At 38.8% G+C, this 23,968-nt stretch overlaps 1 protein-coding gene across 2 annotated transcripts in view; it reads right to left on the bottom strand.

Moving 5' to 3' along the window:
- Positions 1-4,523: 4,523 nt before the first annotated feature.
- The window catches only part of SPATA5 (spermatogenesis associated 5), a 306,473-nt gene continuing 287,028 nt past the window's right edge, over positions 4,524-23,968 (bottom strand). For both annotated transcript variants that reach the window (XM_054030920.1, XM_054030921.1), the window contains exon 16: positions 4,524-6,359. In XM_054030920.1, coding sequence (XP_053886895.1) covers positions 6,183-6,359 — 177 coding nt within the window. In that variant the 3' untranslated portion in view covers positions 4,524-6,182. The remainder of the gene's footprint in view (positions 6,360-23,968) is intronic.

The raw sequence follows: 23,968 nt of genomic DNA, 5'->3' as shown, positions 1-23,968 counted from the left end.
TCATTGGAGAGCTGTCATCCAAACACTGACTAGGACTGTCCCTATTTCAATTGTAAAACCACTGAAATGATAGTCTGCAGTGGTATGGCGGAAGGGTTTATTTGAAAAACATACATCTCCTCCAGTTTTTTGCAGAACATTGGAGTCAATTTATTAAAACCTGTAGGAAAAAATGACCTAGTTTAAAATATTGTGCCCAGAAACAGGATAAAACCTGCAGAAAATGCATGGTTAGGCTTCCTATATTGAAGATTAATAAATGAATAAATGGAAGTTGCAGAGACAGCAGACACAAATCCAAGATTAAAACATGTTTTCATTTGTAATACTAATAAGCATTATTTGTCTAACAACTGCAACTCCGCATGTCTCTGCCACCTACACATTAGAAATCAAAAATGTTCTTTATCTGAATTTATACACCAGATAGAGCACTTTAAGAAATGGTCCATACTTTACCGTAACATTTAAAATGTTTTGCAATTCTTTACTTCCAATAGTTTTTTCTATATCAAAGGTGGAAAAAAGGGATAGCCATGAACAGATTTTGAAGTACATTCATATACATGTGTGTGTGTGTAATATATATACATATACACACACACACACACACATATTAAAAAAAGGCTAGTGACTAACTACAAATATGAAACTCATATTTTAGAATGGAGGCCCAGATTTTCCATTGCACACAGTATCTACTGTGTACAGCTAAGAAGCCGACGTGGTCAGAAAGAAACCAGCTGCATTTCCCCAGAGGCAGATTCCATGCTGAACCTGACCTCAGCATTGTTTAGAGCAATTTTGGGGTGCTTTAAGGTATGACATTTGGTTATGCTGCCGAGGGGCCAGTATGCCAGCTGAGAGTAGTACTCCAGCCACCTCCCCTTCTCACCCTTCACACGTCACCAATGCTGAGGTTGCATGCAATGGTGGTGCTGTAGGAATGGGCTATGTCAGCTAAGGAGATTGGCTGGTTTTCTGGCCCTTTCACACCATCAGAAGAAGAGAACATGGCTTAGGTTTATGCACTCAAGCTAGGGTTCTAAAATGTGAGAACTAAAAGCACAATATACTTGAGACAGATTTTCAAAACATGTGCATAATAATAAAACTTATTATTGCAATTATGTAGAGCCTTTCATCTGAGGAACTCAATGTACTTTAAACACCTGGCCAAATTCATCCATGGTGCAATTCCTTTGGCTACAATGTTGTGAAGGAAGTATGACAATGTAAAGAAATACAATGATCTGAGAGTTGAATAAAAAAGGAGACTATTTTAGACCGTGATTCCATGTGGTGGGAAAAATAGCAATATTAGGAAATCCTTTTAGAAATTTGCTGCATTTACATAAAATGTCAATTTTTTGAGATTAATCGGAAACCAATTATTTAGTCATGATTTGGTAAAAAATAGTATTTTATAAAAGTTGGCATGTAATTGCTCAGACTATATAGAAGGGTGGATTAAGGGGTTCCCTCAGAAGCTTTAGAGAAATTCAGTTGTGTGTCCAAATTTGCTGTGTTTATCTTAAATGAGCCAAACCTTTTACATTTCTCCATCATTAGCTTGGCCAATTTGTTTGGGAAACTTTGGCCAAGATTTTCAAAAGTGACTAGTGATTTTGTGAGCCTCAATTTTTGGCTGCCCAAATTGAGATGCCTAAAAGGGGCTTAGATTTTCAGAAAGAGCTGAGTACCCAACCTCTGAAAGTCAAGTTCCTCTGAGATGTTTCACGTTTGGCACCAAAAAAACCTGAGCCAATCCAAATCACTGAATACTTTTGCAAATCCAGTTTTTTAAATGCAATATTGTTTCATCCACTGAATCACCTCTTGCTCCATGAGGGCCAGACACAAATGTGTCCAGTAGTTCTAATAAATCAATATGTCTACCAGGCCATTTTTCAATGCCTCAATGGTACTGAGCTGAGGGCTTTTTCCTAACTATCAACTTGCAGTGCTCACTTCCCTCAGCCTAGTTCTTTTTACAGAACCACACTCAGCAGCACTGCTCTCTCATGACCCTCATCTACACTCCTTAAGCATTGAATCTGAAGCATGCCCTATAAGAAAATGTATTCTCCTATAGTGCTTCAATAGCTCTAAACAACATATGCTTAGTTATGGGAGTGCTTTGCTTGATATAGGCTAGGTTTCTGAAGCAGAACTGCAGTCTGACATCTAAAATAAATAGAGAAACCAAGAGATGAGACCCAGAATACATAGGCCAGAAAAATCAACTTTAAAAGATTAAAAATTCAGTAGGACAGACAAGTTTAAGTTATATATTCTTGAATAATCTTCAAAAATAATCTCTAATCTATCCCAAAAATTTTCCCTTAGCATTCGAACAAACTATTATGTTCTATTCTAATTTAGAGATTCAAGGAAAATCATGCTAATATACTACATCCTTTTTCCATAGAGTTAAAAAGCTGTACATTGTAGCTGCAGTGAAAATCTGTTCCATGCATTAGGGAAAATACAAGATAGGACTTTTTTCAAATTAAGTAAAGACATTTTAGCATTTTGTTCATTTTTGGCAAACCAACTGAAAGACATTTTACACCATTCACAAGATGTTGTTATTGGAAGATGAAGTTAAATTCTGTATTTAAACACAGTTTGCCTGAAACATTGAAAAGCCGATTTAATGTTAACAATTCCACAACTCAAACAGTGTCTGAGCCAAAGATAAGCTCCAAAAGATAATTGGGGCAGGGGGGACAGACAGAAAAGCCTTATCCCTAAAGAATGTCAGGAAATAAGTACTGAAACTACTTCTGGAGAAGGGGGATATGACCTTTTACATGGTGGATTTTTCTTGTTCACCAAACCTATAATTATGAAAATTAAATCATACAAAAGTACCCAAACAATATGAAGGGGAATAACTCACTAGAAGCAAGGACATTCAGAGTTACGGGTAAAATTCCATCTTTAACTTACCCTTTGGTGTGGAAATACTGAGGTTTATATGGTCTCCTACAATTAAGAGATTAGTGCAATGCCAATAAATGTTATATTGAGTGAAGCATGATATGAAAAGTTTAGATCTCAGTTTCATGGGTTAAAAATGATAATTTAAAAATAATTCATTAACAGAATATCCTTGGAATGCTCTGTCCTATTGTGTCCTCATCTATTAACTCCAACAGTTGTGGGCACTGTGCATGCTACAGGATCATGTACTCTGGCATGTAAATTCCAGCTACGCACAGTAGCTGTTTTGGCAAAATATTTTCCAAAGCACTTTCAAAATGGTTGTGAAGTTCTTTTGTTGCCGATGGGCTTTCGTCAAAATTATTTTCCAACACAAAGTGCCTGTTATTTTTCCAGCATTCTGATTAAATGGTACAATTTTGATGTTCAATTATAACATTGGACTGTACCTTTCATAAGGAACTGGGTATGCACAATCATACATTTCTTTATTCCACAAACTATCTATCAGGATTAAGCAAATTTTCAAGTGGCATAAATTTAGCTGAGTTTTCCACAACAAATATTTAGTTGCAAAACAGAAATATATTATGAATTTCACCAATTTGCCATATTTAAAAAAACAAGTTACAATAAAACTTAAACTGCCTTTTCTATTCCACAAGCCCAGCAAAAAGAGGAAATATTTCCAGTTTAACATTTATTAATTTACACAGCTCCTCATCAGGTGTGGGAAGTGAGAGAAGTGAAAGATGGTGTATTTAATGAAGAATTCTAAGGGAAGATTTTCACAGGCACAATTGGTGGCTGGGTGCCAGATCCCATCCCTTCCCCAATGCCTGATATTCCAATTCTGCAGCCTTCACAACAAGTGGAAATCACACTGATATAAATGGGAATCTCACCTATGGAATGGGCTGCAAGCTCTTGTCATGTTTATTTCTCCCAGTCCAGGTTCTCATTTTGGTCCCTGTTACCATGATATCTGAGCACTTCCCAAGAAATGACAACAATGATTTCTCTCATCCAGATCAACATGTAGATATTTAGGGGCCAGATTTGTGAACTGTGTTAGGTTAGGACTAAGTTCTATGGTTCTTTTCTGCCACACACCCACACAAAGTTCAGAAGGATAATGGTATGACTACTGAATTTTTGAAAACATCTAGGATTTAATTGTTATGATAAATGCTTTGGATACCCTCAATCTGAATTATAGCCACTTTAGAGAAAATGAGTTAAAACTAGTTTCATTTACTACATCTGTCTCTGCATCCTTCTGCCAATTTTTGCATTTTCCTATTTAATTTTTTTTCTCTCTCTTCTCATCTGGTGCAGAGAGCAACACACAAGCAACACTGGAGAAACTCTGAAACCACCAATACAGCAAGAACCATCAAACTCAAAAAGTACACAACTACTTTTTTCCTCCTCTAGTCTCTCTCAGTTATAGAAATCTGAAACTTTACTTGTAGCAAGAATAAGTTAAAAAGCAGGCAGATGTGTGATTTTTAAGGTAAGGGTAGTCCCTTAAAGACTATATTTAATGAGAGAAACTGAACAGAACAAAGAAATCGTCTGAACAAAATCAAAAGCTTATTTATTTAAAAAGAACAGAAGGTTTGGACATAAACAGACATAAAACTCTTGCATAAACAAATTTCGAACTACTATAAGAAGCCAAATTCTTCAAAACAATAAATCAAAAAAAAAAAAAAGCCAAAAGGTGATAAAATCTGAAACTATTTTACTTGACATCAACAGGTAACAGCATGATTTGGCTAATGCTTTGACAGGGTCTTCCGCTTAGCTGGAAGAACATTAGCCAAACCATGCAATTATCTGTTGAAATAAAGTCAGATCCTTTCAGTTTTTATCACCTTTTGGCTTGCCCCCCCTTTTAATTATTGCTTTTGATTGATCTGCCTTTCTAGTCATGTATATCTAGTATACAATAGCTCACTACCCTGCAAGTAATTTTACTTGACCAGTTTGTTTACTGAAGGTACAGGAATACATGTCCAAGAAACAACCTGCCATGGTTTCAGTAAACAAATCAGTGATGAAATAGGTTTAAAAATCTGTATCTGTACCCCCACATTTTTGTGACCAATTGTCAGTTCTATCAACTAGGTATTTTTACTCATTGGATTTTCTAGGAAATTTCAAAGATTTTTAGTGGTCCCGTTTAAATGCACATTTTTTCAAGTCTTACACATGCACTGTATCAAGAAGTAATTAACATCTCTCAACTTTTTCCCATTATGTTTTACAATGTGTCCTCTACAGATCAAGGTACAGTGCTTGGTAGACTAAATATCAGATAAAATACCAACATGAACATACATATAAAGAGAAAAAAATATACATAGATCTGTAAGAAATGCACAATTTTCCCAATCAACAAGATACTCAGATTTTTTTTTAAATATAAAAAAAATGTGTCTCTGACATCTGGAAATAGTTATAAATTAACCACAAATTAGAAATAGTCCATTTTCCCAATCTTTATAACAAGCCGAATGTACCCTTCTAATATATATTCCTACCTTATAATATAAGCAAAGGGAAGATGTCCAAGACTAAAGTTAAACATTGTGTGTGATCAATTAGGAGCACCTTAACTTTGGGGGGAGCGGGGGAGGTAGAGGAGGAGAGAGGAAAGCTGAATGTTTGGCAGGCTTGTTTGGCAACTTCTTTGAATGTCATAAATCAAAGATTTCAGAATATTTTTCAGCATGTATTCATGCCACTCCCAGTCTTTGTGTTGCTCCTTGGTGCAGAACTGACAACCAGACACACAAAGATTAAGACTGTAGGGACACTTGTTGCTATTGCAAATGTTTTCAAGGAGACGATCAAGGATCAGCCTAAAAATTACTGAGTTGAGAGTCCTTTTTTTCCCCAGACTGATATGTATTTGCAGATAAAACTGATTTAAACCAGTAATCTAAATTATAATAATGCAGATTATACCATTTTATTATCAAGTACAAAATTTTCAACCATTTCCACTGCATTCACATAGTTCACAATCAAAACAAAAGACTTCTACTATGAAATTTCTGCAATGGAGTTCATTTCAGACATTCCATTTACAATAAGAAATTCCTAAGCTCTCCAGAACGTAAAGAAAATTTGCTGTATACAAGTGAAATGAGCGTGTGTGTATATTACACACACACACACACACACACACACACAGTGAGTGTGAAAATGCACATATTCATTTCTCAAAGTGTATGCAGTCCACTCTGCCGCTGATAATCTTCATAAAACTGTCTTAGTGACTCAGGAATTCTAGGGGTCACAATACTCAATGCATGTTGAAAATGTCGTCCCATAATACATTTGGCCTGTATATCTTCCTGGAGAGCTAGAAGGGCTGCCTCTCTGCAGACTGCTGTTATCTGTAAATGAAAAACAAAAATAATTTACACACATTTTTTTCAATCTGAAAATTCACCTTTGTTTCCAGACCAAACATGACTTGAAACAAAACATGACAAATGAAGTCATCACAGAAGAACGTTCGTATATGCTGATGGCCTGGTTTTTACAGTGGCCCAGCTTCTAATGCTTGATTTCTATTGAATGGGAGTTGTGGGTGCTCAGCACCTCTGAAAAATCTAACTATAATAGATTGAACTTAAAACCGCAGTCCATTACACTTCAAATCATGTCACTATTATTTCTAATTTAATTACCATATGCTGCTCTACTGTTTTCAAATTCTCTGCAACGCCTGATAAATTAAAAATCCAATGATCAGTGACAAACAATCTGACATGTCTCCATCGCTAAACCAGAAGAACAGATACTCCAAATCCCTGTGACCACTTTCCTCTTTAAACCCTAAGCTGGGAAAGAAGTAAATACAATTAATTCAGAGAGGAAAGCTGGGAGAAGGAAGGAAGGAAGGAGAGAGAGGTGTGTAGAAGGGGAAGAGGGTTATGGTCTCATACTCTGAAATGTGTTTTTAAGCTCTCTGGACTTCAGACAGCGGAAACAGACTGATGCCAGTGTCACTCTAAAGACACATTACTGTGGTGAAAAGAGATTGTGGAATGAAAAGAGATATTGTGATTTCCAGTGCAACAGGGAAAACAGTGATTGATATTGACTGCACCCTTATATCTGTAAATGAAAGAGCCAGCTGAAACGCATTTGTCCAGCCATTCAGCATATTTTCTCTGTTTGTTCACTTACTGAAAAGAGTTCCACTGCTTATGCTGTGCTAATGGTTGCCAAAGCCGTTAGTCGCTTTTTAGAGGATTTAGCAGCATGTTTAGGAAGCTTTCACAAAAAAACACGCACGGATTTAGATGGCTTTGTCAAGTTACAACAATATTACTATTAGTTCTGTGCTGCTCTAATGAGCAGTGAAGCTAAAACACTGCTGTTATGTATTTTAACGCTTTTCAGTAGTGCAGAGACACTGAATTGTTGAAGGATTGATGAGATTTAATGCATCAACCTCTTACAGAGATAAATAAGACCTAACAAAGTTCTAGAAACTAATATAAATATCCTGACCATTACACTAGTAGAAGGGGAATATTTCCCAATTCCTATTTATCACAGTTATAAAGCTACTTCAAATTAAATAAAACCTTTAGAAGGAGAGCAAACTATTGTGAAATTGTAGACTAAAAATAGGCCTGAACCAAAACCACATCCAAAAAACCCACCCTGAACTTTGAAATAACATGGATCTTTGAAGTTCAGACCTTTTCTCCCTAATTCATTATACCAAATGGAATAACTAATTTTTACATGTTGATAATTTGTTTTCTAAAATCTTTTCAGATCCACCAATGGAGAAATAAAGAACAACAGATTTTCTTGGCCAAATCTGCCTAAAATGATCATTAATCATCTAGAACATTAGAGCTACTGAAGCAAAATATCACTCAACCAGCAGAAATGCAATGGTGAATGGCTTGTGTATTTTTTACTGCTGGAAGCTGCAATATAGGGCAGAGTGAGGAGGAGCACCGGTTTGGCAGATGTAATAAGACTTTAGAAAAAGAGGAAGCAAACGTTACTACTTTATCTCCCTCTATTTCACAGATATACTGATACACAGAGGAGGAATTTGCCTACCAGCCAATACTTTCAATGGTTTTTATGTTGCCTGTAGGCGCCTGCCAAGAATATCAGCAACAGTGACCATAATTAACTTCCAAAGGCCACTGAGTTCTTTTGTTTCTAGTTTTACTCTTAAGGACAGTGCAAGAAAGCTCCACAGTATTAGAGAATTATAGGATATAAACAAATCCCACTAAATCGATAAATTTTGTTTGGTTTTCAGGACTATTAGAATTGCTCAGATGAGAAAATCAAATAATTCATAAAAATAATTAATGTTATTAATTTTGCCTCTTCTTCTAGTTACATTCAGAACTCAAACCTTTTATTATTCAAAATTGTTTGACTAAATCTGTCATACATTAACGTACTCCAAGGCTTTCTGTTACACAATATTCAAAATTTGGGCCGTTGTGATTGGTCATGTAAATTACATGGTATGATTTATAGTCCATTGCTGACTTAGAATATCAGGTAGGTGAAATGGAGGATTAAGGAAAGCAAATTTGAAGTAAGTTTTAAGTGTGCAAGCTTAAAATATTCTTCCCACAAGCATTCTCGCTAGTAAAAGTCAACCCTATATCCACTTGTGTAAAGAGAACACAAAAGTGATTTGAAATTGAAATTGGTTTGATAAATTTACTTGCATTATTTGCCCAGTTCTACTGTTCAAGTACATATTATTACAGTTTCTTCAGTTCCTCTGCCTACCTGAACAATTAGTACTAGACTGCATGATGCGGAATGGAGTGAGACAAAGAGAAAAGGGAAGAGAAAGACCCTAGAACCAGTAGAAGGAAAGAGAGGGCTCAACAGCATGCTCTCCCCCTATACCAGAAGGCCGCAGAAACTCTACAGTTGCAGGACTAGTGGGATGGAGGAATTTTTGAAAGAAAGTTGAGGAGCCAGGAAGCAAGCTTCTCTCCAAACGTGGCAGAAACACACCAGGAAATCTGGTGGAAATCAATGCTGCTGACTGAGCATTATTTCCGCCCTCCATGCCTTCTATGTATCTTGTAGGATATAGCCCATAAAGGCATTCATTGTTTTATTACATTTCTTTCCTACCCTGAATAATATGGTTGCCCCTTCTTCAGACACTAGTTTCCCATTCTGAAAACAGTGTTGCACCTCTGCTGAGCAGTAGTAGAAATCTGGAGCCTTGCTAGAGTTGCCAACTTCCTAATTACACAAAACTGAACATCCTTGTCCCGCCCCTTCTCCAAGGCTCTGCCCCCGCTCACTCATTCCCTCTCCCTCTGTTGCTCATTCCCCCCACCCTCACTCATTTTCACCTGGCTGGGGCAGGTGGTTGGTGTGCAGGAGGGCATCAGCTAGGGGTGTGGCAGGGGATGAGGGGTTTGGGGTGCAGGAGGGGGCTCCAGGCTGAGTCTGAGGGGTTCGGAGTGTGGAAGGGGGTTCCCAGCTGTGGCAGGGGGTTGGGGCACAGGAGGGAGTTTGGGCTGCAGGTGCTGGGAGAGAGTTTTGATGTGTGAGGGGGCTCGGGACTGAGAGTTGGGGCACAGGAGGGGGTGCAGGCTCTGGGAGGGAGTTGGGGTGTGGGTAGAGTTTCAGGTTGTGGGCTCTAGGTGGCGCTCACCTTGGGCGACTCCCCACAAGTGGCAATATGTCCCTTGGCTCCTAGGAGTAGGCACAGCCAGGCGGCTCTGCGTGTTGCCTCTACCTACAGGCGCCACCCCTGCAGCTCACATTGGCCAATAGGCGCTCAGGTCAGGGGCAGCACACGGAGCTTCCGTGGCCGTCCCTCCACCTAGGACCCAAGAGACACATCGCCGTTTCCAGGAAGTTGCATGGAGTCAGGTTGGGAGCCTGCCAGCCCCATGTCAACCGGACTTTTAATAGCCCAGTCAGCTGTGCTGACCAGAGCCGCCAGGATCTCTTTTCGACTGGGTGTTCTGGTCGAAAACTGAACACCTGGCAACCCTAACCCTTGCAGGTCAACTTCCAGTATAAGAAATCAGTGACACAGTGTCGGAGTACATTCTAAGTGTAACTTGTTTATTTATACACATACACCAGTCCTGGTCACAAACAGCATGTAAGGTAATTTCCCCCCCCAGGAATCTCACCTCATCACCAATGCCCAGTTACCGAGGAGCAACTTTTCCTCCAGAATTGACTCTAATCGGAACCCAACAGTAAACACTGCTGCTGCTTGCACAGGTCTGTCTCCAGCCAGAATAGTATATAATCAAGACTACCAACCACCACAAACATTCCTTCCAAGAGTAAAAACTTGCTCACACACCAAGGAAACGAACTTGGAAGACTATGTATAATAGCACCACCTGCTGACATCTACCACAACAATATGAAATGACTGGATGCACTGCAAGTGAAATGTGGTTGCTCATGCAACACTTATTTTTATTTTGCCAATTTTAGCAGTCTCCAGAATTTGGAAAATGATGCTAGAAATAATATAGATATTTCTTCTTTGTATAATGTAAACTAGTCTGAGATTTTCTAAGAACCACCTGAAATACAGTTCATGGAAATAAAGATTTTAGCACTTCCACTGATTTTCAGCAAAAGTCTAATTTATTCAACTAGAAATACAGGTATCAAATCCTCTGGGTCAAAAAATTACACCCTGAAGACTACACTCAGAATCCCAAAGCAACTCTCTATGATCTAGCTCTTGTTCTGAAGAATAAGAAAAACTTCCTAGGAGATGGAGGCAAATGACAGTCAGCACTTTTCATCACAACATACTTCGTGCACCCAAACTTATTGTTTACACATAAGAGGGTTTTGGTCATGGTTTCTGTGGAAAACAGAAACTTGGTCTTGGGTTTGGAAAAGGCAGAATTTTCTGTGTGTCTACATTAATGGTAAAGTCTTTAACTGTTAAACAACTTGAGCTGGGCTCTCATTTCCAAAAATGACAGACAGAGAACATTAATTTATCCATGAAAGGAAAAAGATGTTGATATCTTTCTCCCTTAATCTTGAAATGACCATCACAAGAAGGAGATAGAAAAGCAATGTGACATAGAACAGAGCCTTCTGCCTTTAGTGACAGCATGAACAGACTATCAGCAGGGCTGATGGGAAATGCAGATATACTTCCAGGAGGTTACAAAAAAATCAGCAAAGAGTCCTGTGGCACCTTATAGACTAACAGACATATGGGAGCATGAGCTTTCGTGGGTGAATACCCACTTCGTCAGATGCACCCACGAAAGCTCATGCTCCAATACGTCTGTTAGTCTATAAGGTGCCACAGGACTCTTTGCTGCTTTTACAGATCCAGACTAACACGGCTACCCCTCTGATACATAAAAAAAAAAAAATATCAGGAAATCTTGAATCCACCGCCACCATATTTAAAACTAGGAGCTCCCACCTGGAACTTCGTTTCACTACATGGAAATTCACTTGAAATTTCCCCTCAGAGACACAAAAGGATTACAGTGGAAAGGGACAAGTGATCTTAAATATGTTTGGGCCATGTTAAGTATATGTGAAATACTCTGCCAATTTTTCAGAAACACCTGGACAACTTCCCACAATCTCAGGTATGCAAAGGGCACTCCCTAACTTTCTGAGGAAAAGGGATTTGATAGATTTGTGCCACACTCTTCAACACCTTATCCTGAGTCTCACCAAATGTGGATGGAAACTAGATCATTTTTCCTAATGAGATGGCAGATGAACACAAGCGCAACTACAAGTTTCTTCAGCGTACACTGGATGGAATGAATCTTTTGCTTTTTTCGATAGAAGTAATGTAAGGTTTCTTGTGCACTTATCCAATATTGTTTTGTTCACAAAGGCCTAAAATTCAGGGAGGCATACAGCAAAGTGAGTAAATGAGAACAACGAAATAGTATGGAAAAATAATCCAAACTATGAATGACTTCATGCTATCACCATCCTAGTAAAAAGAGCAAATTTAATACATGCAAGTACAAGTATGTATCCTTTCAATAGCACAAAGGTCAGAGAAAAGCAATAAATAGATTATATAAGACAACTGCAGTCTTGGTGGGAGAAAGAAATTTCCCATGATATGAAATGTCTTCCTTAGGAAATCCAATTTTTCTATCTTCAAGTGCAAAAGAGACAAGTGCGCTAGACTTTGCATGCTATGAAAAATAAGAATAATATTATGCCCCCTTCAGAAAAGTGAAGTTATGGTAAAGCTACCGACAAATTTATAGTATTTATAATGCAACATAAAATATAGTAATTTTCTTTGTCTGGCAGCATTGACTGGTAAAATGATGAAGACATTAATGAAAGTCAGAAACAACACAGTGATTAATCAATTAGCAACAGACCAGGCAATATGTAATTAAGAAATTATTGTAGAGGTGCAGGACATTTCCTGGGGATTAGGAACCAGCTAGGAGGAGTTGAAGGTTTGAGGTGTAGCCGAAAGCTGTTAATCCCATACGGAACACAGAAAAGTACTTAAATTATTAGTGCTATTATAAGCTAAAACTAAAACAAATATTTACACATATGGGTTTTTTTTTCTAAATGGGATGATAGAGAACTACATTACACATTAGTCTGACTGCTTGGATCATCTCTCAGAATATCATTCACTTTCTAATCACATTAATAAAGCAGATTAACAAAAACATGGAGGTACCAACAAAGGAGCTGAACCACCCACAGGGAACTCTAAGCTCAGGAGGAAAAATAACTAATTTACAAATCTTACTATGCAAGTTAAGGAAACTAGTTTATGAAATGACTGTATGAAAAAAGAAAAATTGTCACTTGCCATCTTAACTGATACCCCCCTCAAAGCCACACAGGATCTCACAGCTGTATTACAAATATGAGGGATATTAAAATAGATTTAAATCTTAAAAATAAAATAAGCACCAGTTACTGTTCCTAAATAAGCATCACTCAGGATAACCCTTCCTCCCCCCAAACCAATGGTTAAACTGGCTGATTCAACTTGGCTGACTCCCACCCATTTTGGCATTAAGCGCCAACTCTTTCCAGTGGGCTGAAAGTCCTTTTCAACTTCTTTGTATTTAAAGTGCTCTAAATAGCTTTCAAGAACGTTAAAAAGAAATGAGTTTCTGTGTTAAAGTCTGAGGTATTTTCAAGAAAGTGGTTTTGTTAACACACAGGCTGCTGGGAACACCTGTGAATGTTGAGTTTAATTGGGCTGCAGCTGGTGCTGATTGTATGTGGGTAACTACCATACTGATTGGCTGGCTGCACACTGTGTTGCATTTTTCTTTTTTCCTTCCTTTCTAGCTTGTTCCCCCGCACCCCCAAGTAGATGTTGTAAGGGGTTGTGTGTGAGAGGGATTAGGAACCTAAACCAGAATGGTATCCTGTGGTTTGTGAATAGTGCAAATTGTGGTGCTTCCTGGATGAAGACTACCTGAAAGACTGTTTCTGCATGGTGTGCAGCTAACTAGGCGCTCTAAAAGGAAGATTATAGATCTGGAGTGCCAATTTTCCCACTCAGCATTCAGAAGAGTGAAAAAGACTCATAAATGACATTTTAAAAAGACATGAATAATCCAAGGGCCAAACCCTGAGGGCCAAAATGTCTGTTTTTACTTAGTCTTTTCTCGTCAAAGTCAGGATGTCTGATTCTCCTCTCCTTTAATGTAACAAGAAGTGATTACACTGTATAAAAACAGAGAAATGACAAGTCTATCTAGTGAATTAGTCTGCACTAGAGGGCTGTGTGCACTAGCATGTTGCACCCAAACTGGCCCAGGCAGATCCTGCTGGCATGCATTAAAAGTTCCCTCGTGCGCATTAAATGTGCTACTATTTGAACAGTATAGTAATTCTCAGTTGAAACAGTTCTACATTTATGTGCACGAGGAAACTTTTAGTGCACACTAGCAGGGTCCACACAGGCCAGTAAGCACACAACAATCTAGTGAACACTGGAATCCACACCCCTCTAGTGCAGATTAATGCACCATGTAGACAAGCCATACATGAGAAGAGAATCAGATCCATGAAGTTTGTCATGGAAGACTCTTAAAAATCACAGAGTAGACAGCAGCCTGGCAGATGAACTGTTGCAGGCACAACAGACAGGAGGAGGTATGGAGACGGAGACAGAGACAGAGACAGTGCTAATTGTGTGCTAAAATTGAACTTTGCTTCCCACTGATTCAGTGAGAACCAAACAATAACTAGGTATCCCTAGATTTGGGCTTTTCATACAAAAGTGAAAAAAAGGACATCAAGGTGCCATGCAAACTCAATTTTCTTTAAAACAGGACTGAACCAAAATGCTTTTAAGTAGCTAGAAATGGAAGTTTTGGATATCATATTTGAAAATGGAAGGTTTTAAGTCAGTATTTGCATCTTACTGCAAATAATCCTATTTTGTCTGTAAAAGAACCTCAGGGATGATAATGAATGCTGTGCCTGAATTTTTTATCTTCTCTTAGGTTATTATAATATTTTTACTCCTTTAGGAAAAGGATAACTCCAAAAGGGATGGAATAACTCTGATTATCCTGCAAAGTGTCCCCATTGATACAAAACCAATAATGTTACTAAGGGCTGGTCTACACTGGGGGAGGGGGAAGGCCTGTCGATGTAAGTTACGGAACTTCAGCTATGGGAATAGCGTAGCTGAAGTCGACGTATCTTATTTCGACTTACCTTGGGTCCTCACGGCGCGGGATCGATGGCCGCAGCTCCCTCGTCGACTCCGCTACCGCTGCTCGCCCTGGTTGAGTTCCGGAGTCGATGGGCGAGCGTTCGGGGATTGATATATTGCGTCTAGACGAGACGCGATATATCGATCCCTGATAGATCGATTACTACCCACCAATTCGGCGGGTAGTCTGGACGTACCCTTAGATCAATTACTCAAAAGACATATCAAATCCTTGGCAAGAAATAAACAATCTTCAATCTCTTCATTATGCTGAATACAGTTCCTTTTTAAAAGGCTGTGTTCTATTTGCGGCAATTTGGAAAAAGAACTAATATATCACAAACATAGTGAAGTAAAAGTCCATTCACAATACAATTCACATTCTGTAAAGAATCTAGCTATCTATTCTACAAGTTCTTATACTATGCCCATCACAGTAGCATCAGAGTGCCTACGGTAAATACCTGAATACTAAATTAGAGCCACAACTAGCTCGCACAGATCTTGACCAGTAATCACTATTTTATATTACTTTCCTATGTCACAGAGGTGTTTTGATGATAAATACATTAAAGATTCTGAGGTTCTCGGATACTATGGTAATGGAGACCATATGTGTCTAAGACAGACACATAGATATCACTTCAGTTTTTAATAATATGTATTTGAAATGTTATTAATTACTTCAAGTAAAAGTTCATAGACAAGATAAAGCCTTTAGCATCCTAAATACATAAGCAACCTCTTGAGCCATAAGGGCTTTTATTTTGATACTCTCCTCTACAATAATGTGCTTTCATAAAATATTATTTATATAAATCAGGGTGCTTCTTTCCTCTTTCTGGTTAGTAAAAACAAGCGTTCAGTAAAAGTCATAACATTGAATAGTTTATTAAAGAAAAAACAGACTTGTAGGAAAGACAACGGAACTTTGCAATTCATGATTGATGAGGATTTCCTGTCAACATGAGAGAGGACAGACAGTATAATTTATGTATATCCTCCATTCATGATCCAAAAGATTGGCCGACCAGTCTCTGCTAGCCAGACACAGGTTCAGAAGAGCAGATTGAAGAAATGTAACAAACAAAACCTGCCATCTCTACAGATTTTATTAGATAAGATCAGTAAAGGACTGGAAGTTGGTGTTTAGAAAAGAGGACAAAATATGAGCTTCAGGTTAAAAAAACAATATGCCATGCTTGAGGAGAAAAACCTCAATCATGAATGGCAAAGCTTTCGAGTGTATTACTACAACTTTGCTTCTATATTTAATATTAAATCAATGCTTCACTTTTTTGTTTAACCATTTATACACACAGAGAGGAGGGCATTAGGCCTATGTGACAAATGTGTAGCATAGGTTTTGCAAGTGCTCACACCACTTGTACACATAATCTGACAATGAGAGTTCTATGCCTGTGTGTGTCTCCAACTGTCACCCCCTACTCTCAGTTGAGGAATCTGTGCTTCAGATCCATCTCCTGGCTTCCTGGTCTATATATTGTCATCACCAGAGCCCACAGAACCTCACAAACAGGTGACAACTTTTGGCTAAGATCAAGTATCAGATGGGTAGCCGTGTTAGTCTGGATCTGTAAAAAGTGACAAAGAGTCCTGTGGCACCTTATAGACTAACAGATATATTGTAGCATAAGCTTTCGTGGGTGAATACCCACTTTGTCAGACAGGACTCTTTGTCGCTACAAACAGGTGAGGGAGTGATCACGGGCAACTGGGCAGTCATGGAAATATAGAGGCGGGGGTAATGTTATAGGTAGAGCATGAGCTTGACATGTTCGGCACATGCAATTGCTCATTTGGCACTGCAAAACCTATGGTCCTTTGTGTTTATGTGGGTAAACATCACAGAGAGCTAGATGTATATATATGTACATGTATCTGTCATGCTTATCATTCTACGATGCTTACATACATATATACACACATACACACAGCGAGCAGAAGAGATAGATGAGGTACATGCCTAGAATCAACCACAAGGACTATTCAGGAACTACAGCATACTGTTTGTATGATGAGTTCTAAATGGAATAAATCAAGTGTCTTTGCATATATTTCTATTCATTCTGGCATGATTTAACAGCCAGAGTGAATTTTTGAATGTAGTTGTAAGCTTTATTTTTTCCACTGTCTCTTTAAAAAATTACTACACATGGTATCTTTCCAAGCAATATATTAAACGTGTAAATTCCAATGTAACCTTTGTAACTACAAGCCCAAAATGCCGATTACTTTCCAAAACTTACAAAGTTGATATGGATCCCATCACTCTGGCAGAGACATGGCATAGCTGAACCTTTAACAAAATAATTCTGTAACATGACGAGTTTTTACATGCTGGGACAAAATATTTTTAAACAGCATTCTTTGCCAACTTCTAGTTTCAGCTATATTTGTGCAACTTAAAAACAAAACAAAACCCCACGTGTTTCCATACAAGATTAAGCGCATTTCTGGTTAAACTCAGAATTATTTCATTTTCATATAAATATTTCAGTGAGAAAGTTTAACTTCCTCCCTTAGGAGGAGAAGAAAGCTAAGCCTCTAGAAAATCAGAAAGACTATACGTGTGTGTGTGTGTGTGTGTGTGTATCTAAATCTATATAAAATAGTTTTTTTACTTGTACATACACATACAAACACTTTTTAATTAAAAGTGATTAACAGTGTAGTGTGTTCACACTTACAGTACACTGTTACTGAAGAAAATGTGTGAATGCCCCCAGCAAGATGGATTGAATTACGCCAACTAAAAATCTTCTGAGACTTGCAGGACACGTCATAGCTGTAGGTAGTGCTATCTTAGGGACCTAGGTAGAAAAAAACAGCCTTTGCAGCTGCTGGCTTACAAAAGGCATTACAGTTACGGCATTAAACAGCTGCTTATGACTGCTCTCTTCTCAGGAGCAGAGATAGGGAGACCATCTTGCTTTGACATGATGTCAGGTGACACATTGAGTGTATACCATAATGTAGCATGGGAAGACAGAATATTCTGCAGCTGCCTGATGTTTAGTCAGCTGGGCCTCACTTCTCCCAGTCTGATTACTCCTTTTTTAAATTCAGCTGGGTGAAGAAATCGAGACCTTTTGGGCTTCTGTCCAAAGAAGGCATGTAAAGAAAGAGAAGGAATTTTGTAAGGTTCCTCATGCCCTACTTGTCTGTGGGAACTGGGACAGCAGCCCTCTCTTTAGTAGGTCAAGAGTAAGAGATTTCTCCCTCCCTCTGTTTTCTTCCTTAACAACCAAAGAACACCCTGAACTAGTCCTTCACTCCTAAGAGTGTCACAGAGCAAGAGCATTACAATACTGCTAGCGCTCTAGTCATTTCTATGGATTGCTATAGCCAGTAAAAGGAACACAGAAAAGTCTGTGGCATAAAGATGATCAAACTCTTCTCCCCTTTCCACCTGACTTGCCTCACAACTCCCAGTAGGTAGTGGTCTACACTGGTTTCTGATTCTTTGCAGCAGGCTGTTTTTCTGAATAGTGACCATGGCTGTCTGCCACCGATCCTGCACAGAAAGCCACTCATCCCCGCCCCCCGCCCAAACAAACAAAAAACTAGCAGAGTTTTTACCTTGAATAAAAGGAGGAGAGCAAGAAATGCAGTTAATCCACTAGGAACTTTACTATTGCTATTGATTTAACATGGAAGGCACAGATACTATGATGATGGGTGGCTGTATAAAACCAATAGATAGATGAGAGAATATTATACCAGTGATTTACTTTTTTGTTTAACCATTTATAAATAGGTATGTGGAGAGGAGGGGATGTTAGCAAAAGGTTAGTTAGATAGGGTCCTTGGACCTTAATGTAAATATTGTAGAGTCCATAGCAGAAATTCTCTTGCCTTTGTATATGACATTCCCCCGTGCCTAAATGTCTAGGGAACTTCCCTGGGGAAAACCTGCAGGAAGGGAGTCATTTCCCTTTGGGCAAACAGAATGCTAGGGTTTGGCATAGTATTGAGTTTAGTTGTCAACTACCAGACCCTGCCAGAACCCTGTGATGTCCAATGTTCTTCGTCACTCTCTGTGGACATTCTAATGCATGGGTATTATTTTTATTTTCATTGTGACACTGCCCAGAAGCTCCCTTTCTTCCTTACTGCGAATAGAATCCCTGCCAGGGTAAACTCCTACACCATCATGGGGATGAAAGCAAGTTGGAGAGAAATGGCTGCTTGAAGAAGCTGCAACTACCTTAGATGACAGGGAACGTGTGGAGAAAGAGCTGAAAAACGTGAACTGCTACAGAATTAAGCAGAGTACCAATCAATAACAGAAATAAAAAACAAAAAGAAATGTTATTACAAACAACAGCAGAGACCCGTATAATCCACAGCCCAGGAGGGAGCCATATTTGGGGGACAGTCATAAACTGAATACAGCATTGTAAGGTCCACTGCATGCATGTGCTGATCAGTGTTTTGCTGACTTTACCTACCAAAGATCAGTGTGCTCTCTGCTCTGAGCGAAGACCCAATTGACCTTTCCCTTTCTGACCTACCATCACGTGCGTAAGTAAAATCAATTGCCTCTGTCCTCACAGCTATGGGTGGGGAGGAAGTAAAGTGAGATGAGGAAAGGGAAAAGAGAGAGAAGAGATAGACACGATTTGTGTGTGGAAGGAGAAACTGAAGAGATGGGAGCCCCCGTAGAATAACCCAAATCCTAGCCAGTCCTAAACATGATTTTATAGTCAGAACACTGAGAATATAGAAGTCTGTAGTGGAAGTTCCTTTACTAGTAACAGGCAAATATAGGATAGGCAGGCACTTTAAATTAACTAGTATTTTTCTTGGGGACTGAGTGACTTATGCTGGCACTAAATATTACCTGTCTCTAAGATCTATAATTCTGTGGAAACAGTCTCCATCAGGCAACTTGCACTGCACATTTGTAGTACATCTTTCATGAATTTTGATAAATACATTGAACATGCAATCAAATTATACCATTACACAATAAAACAGATCTGTTGCCCTCAGTGCCTCTTGGTGTAACTCAGAGGAAGCTGATGAGAAACTACATTACTTAACCAGAATATGCAGATTATTTACTATTGTTTCAATGCAATCTCAGTTCTATAACTTCTTACTTGTCAGTTAAAGCTAATGACATCTTCATCTCACTCGGTCTTTCTAGTATCTTTTTGTCCATTGATATTATTTCAAACTCTTCTCATGAGGCCCGAGTAAATGAAATGTGCACAGGGATTCTCTGTGTAAATGTGAGGGAAATGGGGACCTACCCAAGTTCTAGATTATTATAATTACTATTTGTATTAAAGTAGGTGCCCAGAGGTCCTGACCAAATCAGGACCCCGCCCCCACCCCGATTATAGATTCATAGATTCATAGATTCTAGGACTGGAAGGGACCTCGAGAGGTCATCGAGTCCAGTCCCCTGCCCGCATGGCAGGACCAAATACTGCCTAGACCATCCCTAGTAGACATTTATCTAACCTACCCTTAAATATCTCCAGAGACGGAGATTCCACAACCTCCCTAGGCAATTTGTTCCAGTGTTTAACCACCCTGACAGTTAGGAACTTTTTCCTAATGTCCAATCTAGACCTCCCTTGCTGCAGTTTAAACCCATTGTTTCTGGTTCTATCCTTAGAGGCTAAGGTGAACAAGTTCTCTCCCTCCTCCTTATGACACCCTTTTATATACCTGAAAACTGCTATCATGTCCCCTCTCAGTCTTCTCTTTTCCAAACTAAACAAACCCAATTCTTTCAGCCTTCCTTCATAGGTCATGTTCTCAAGACCTTTAATCATTCTTGTTGCTCTTCTTTGGACCCTTTCCAGTTTCTCCACATCTTTTTTAAAATGCGGCGCCCAGAACTGGACACAATACTCCAGCTGAGGCCTAACCAGAGCAGAGTAGAGCGGAAGAATGACTTCTCGTGTCTTGCTCACAACACACCTGTTAATGCATCCCAGAATCATGTTTGCTTTGTTTGCAACAGCATCACACTGTTGACTCATATTTAGCTTGTGGTCCACTATAACCCCTAGATCCCTTTCTGCCGTACTCCTTCCTAGACAGTCTTTTCCCATTCTGTATGTGTGAAATTGATTTTTCCTTCCTAAGTGGAGCACTTTGCATTTGTCTTTGTTAAACTTCATCCTGTTTAACTCAGACCATTTCTCCAATTTGTCCAGATCATTTTGAATTATGACCCTGTCCTCCAAAGTAGTTGCAATCCCTCCCAGTTTGGTATCATCCGCAAACTTAATAAGCGTACTTTCTATGCCAATATCTAAGTCGTTGATGAAGATATTGAACAGAGCCGGTCCCAAAACAGACCCCTGCGGTACCCCACTCGTTACGCCTTTCCAGCAGGATTGGGAACCATTAATAACAACTCTCTGAGTACGATTATCCAGCCAGTTATGCACCCACCTTATAGTAGCCCCATCTAATTTGTATTTGCCTAGTTTATCGATAAGAATATCATGCGAGACCGTATCAAATGCCTTACTAAAGTCTAGGTATACCACATCCACCGCTTCACCCTTATCCACAAGGCTCGTTATCCTATCAAAGAAAGCTATCAGATTGGTTTGACATGATTTGTTCTTCACAAATCCATGCTGGCTATTCCCTATCACCTTACCACCTTCCAAGTGTTGGCAGATGATTTCCTTAATTACTTGCTCCATTATCTTCCCTGGCACAGAAGTTAAACTAACTGGTCTGTAGTTACCTGGGTTGTTTTTAGTTCCCTTTTTATAGATGGGCACTATATTTGCCCTTTTCCAGTCTTCTGGAATCTCTCCCGTCTCCCATGACTTTCCAAAGATAATAGCTATTATGATAGGTCCTATATAAACACACAGTAAGACAGTTCCTGCCACAAAAAACAAACAATTTAAAGAGACAAGACAGACAAAAGGTGGTAAGGGAACGAGAGACAGACATGACATGTCTTGCCCAAGTGCCAGATCAGTGACAGAGCCTGGAATTGAACCTAAGTTTCCTGACTCCCTCTCTTGTGTCTTATCCACATGAACTGCTCTGTAACAATACTGAAGTCTATAGGTTGCACTAGACTCAACTGTTTCATCTCTACTCCCATATGAGGGTTTTAGATGGAGGTACCACCTAGTTATGGACCAACTGGCCATGAACCCTGGACCACTCTCAACCTGCCCGCACACATTTCCTCCAGCTCTAATGTGAATGGAAGCCCTACAGAACAAAGCATGTAACAGGGAGTGGACCCCTCTAAGTAGACTCACTTTGGCTTGCTACTCCCTTATCAGGCAGTGGAAGCAGATTAGTACTACTGCTTTTGAGGTGTACGCTCCTGCAGGTAGATGTGTGTGTAGGATTTAGGAAATAATGAATATAATCCTTATTACAACTTCCCAGGTAATTACAAAATAAAAGAAAGAAAACTCCCAGACTTACAAACAACAATGCATTGCAAGTCTGATAGCAGATGCTGTACATGCATTGGTTTGTATATAGAACCTGGAATCAATTATATGTTTTCTGTCTGCCTGCTTTTTTGTTTTTTTGTTTTTTTTAAAGAAAGGAAGGATTAAAAAAGTCTCCACATCCCCACCATAACAAGTTGCAATACATACCATGATCACCATCAGACTTCAGGGTAATCATGCACATTTTTAGTCCTATAAGGCAACGTTTTAAAGGATGAATTGTCAATGTTAGGTTGGGATTTCATGGTTTCTTTTGTTTTGCATCACCCAACATTTCCTTTATTTACACATATGTCCAAATTTGTTAAAGTCAGGCATATAAAATTGTCTAAGCTGATCATGTGTGCATGAAATACCTGAAATGTGTGTTCAAATGCTATCTTTGAGTGTGCAAGTTATGGAATATAATGACATTTCAAATTTGAAAAATCTGGCCCATAATATAATGGACATCATTTTCTATTTAGCAGGTGTCTGTGACTGGCAATATTTACATTGTAACTAAGATAGTTCTGGCAATAAATATGTACATGTAGGCACAGTGAAATCTTCTAATGGTGAAGTCAATTATTTCACAAAACTGTTACTGAAATTGCAATTGTCACATTGTAATGCACTAAAACAATTTGGGACTTTTATTTGCCTTCATTAAATGGTGTTTCACTAAAAATAAAGTCTGCAATAAGCATGTTCTATTGTAAAGCTATGCACATGTATACCACTAATTCCCCCAAAAGGATACTTTGCTACAGATCATTCAAAATCCTATGTAACAAATATTTAAATATTTATGCTGCTTTTTTGGGGACACGAAGACCTTCCACCCCCAAATGGACACAGTATTCAAATTTCATCGCCAAACATTATATCACGTCTTTCCCAAAGTTAATTTTTAATTTCCTGACTAAGTTGCATGATAAATTTTCAAATAGTCTTGGCACTCACTTCACGGCATGCATGGACCTAATTGTAGGAGTGAATGCAGAGTCAGCCCTAATGGAAACCTCCAGACTAACTGAACGATTTCTGCAAAATAAGTTAGATGGTTAAATTAAGTTCCAGAAACCACTGCAATTCAAAAAATGATTACAAATATAATATAATGGGCTCTACATAAAGGGATACAGGTGTCTTAAACATGTCACACAAAATTTGATGATTTTCTGTTTTGATTTTTTTCTAATGCCACAATTCACAACTCGCATATGTTAGGGATGGCTATAAATCTTTGCACCTTGCACCTTAAAAGACTTTTTCCTTCTATTCAATTTTCTTTATTTTACCTTAAGTCACCCTAATCATGCTCACATCTACTACTGATGATTATATTAGCCCTAAAAGAGTTCTTAAACAAATGAAAAGTACTGACTTCCATTCCTAAAAGTCCTGCTTCCAATTTTCTAAAGGAAATTAAATAATGTATAAATCAAATCCTGGGCTCAGGCCCAGGCAGCTGAACATTGCTTTGTCCTTTCAAAGAGAAGAGGAAGTGTCTGCTGCAGAAGGGACAAGCCAAGAGAAATAAAGCTTAACCTCAGCTCCATGTGAAAGCAATTTGGGATAATCGAGGGAATCTGCAAATAGGTTAAAAATGGGACCACATACTAACAGGAGAACTATACATGGAAGTCAGAAATGTATCAAGAGCTGATCTCTGCCTTGGGAAGTGACATATTCCTAACATTGTTTGCAGTGTTATAGTTGTGCTGGTCCCAGGATATTAGAGGGACAAGGTGGGTGAGGTAATAGCTTTTATTAGACCAACTTCTGTTGGTGAAAGGGATAAGCTTGGGGTGGGCTACAAAAGGCAGGA

This window comes from Malaclemys terrapin, chromosome 5 (genome assembly GCF_027887155.1).
Source record: "Malaclemys terrapin pileata isolate rMalTer1 chromosome 5, rMalTer1.hap1, whole genome shotgun sequence".
NCBI lineage: Eukaryota > Metazoa > Chordata > Testudines > Emydidae > Malaclemys > Malaclemys terrapin.
Note: the sequence above shows the minus strand (reverse complement) of the source record. Positions and strands in the feature narration are given on the sequence as shown.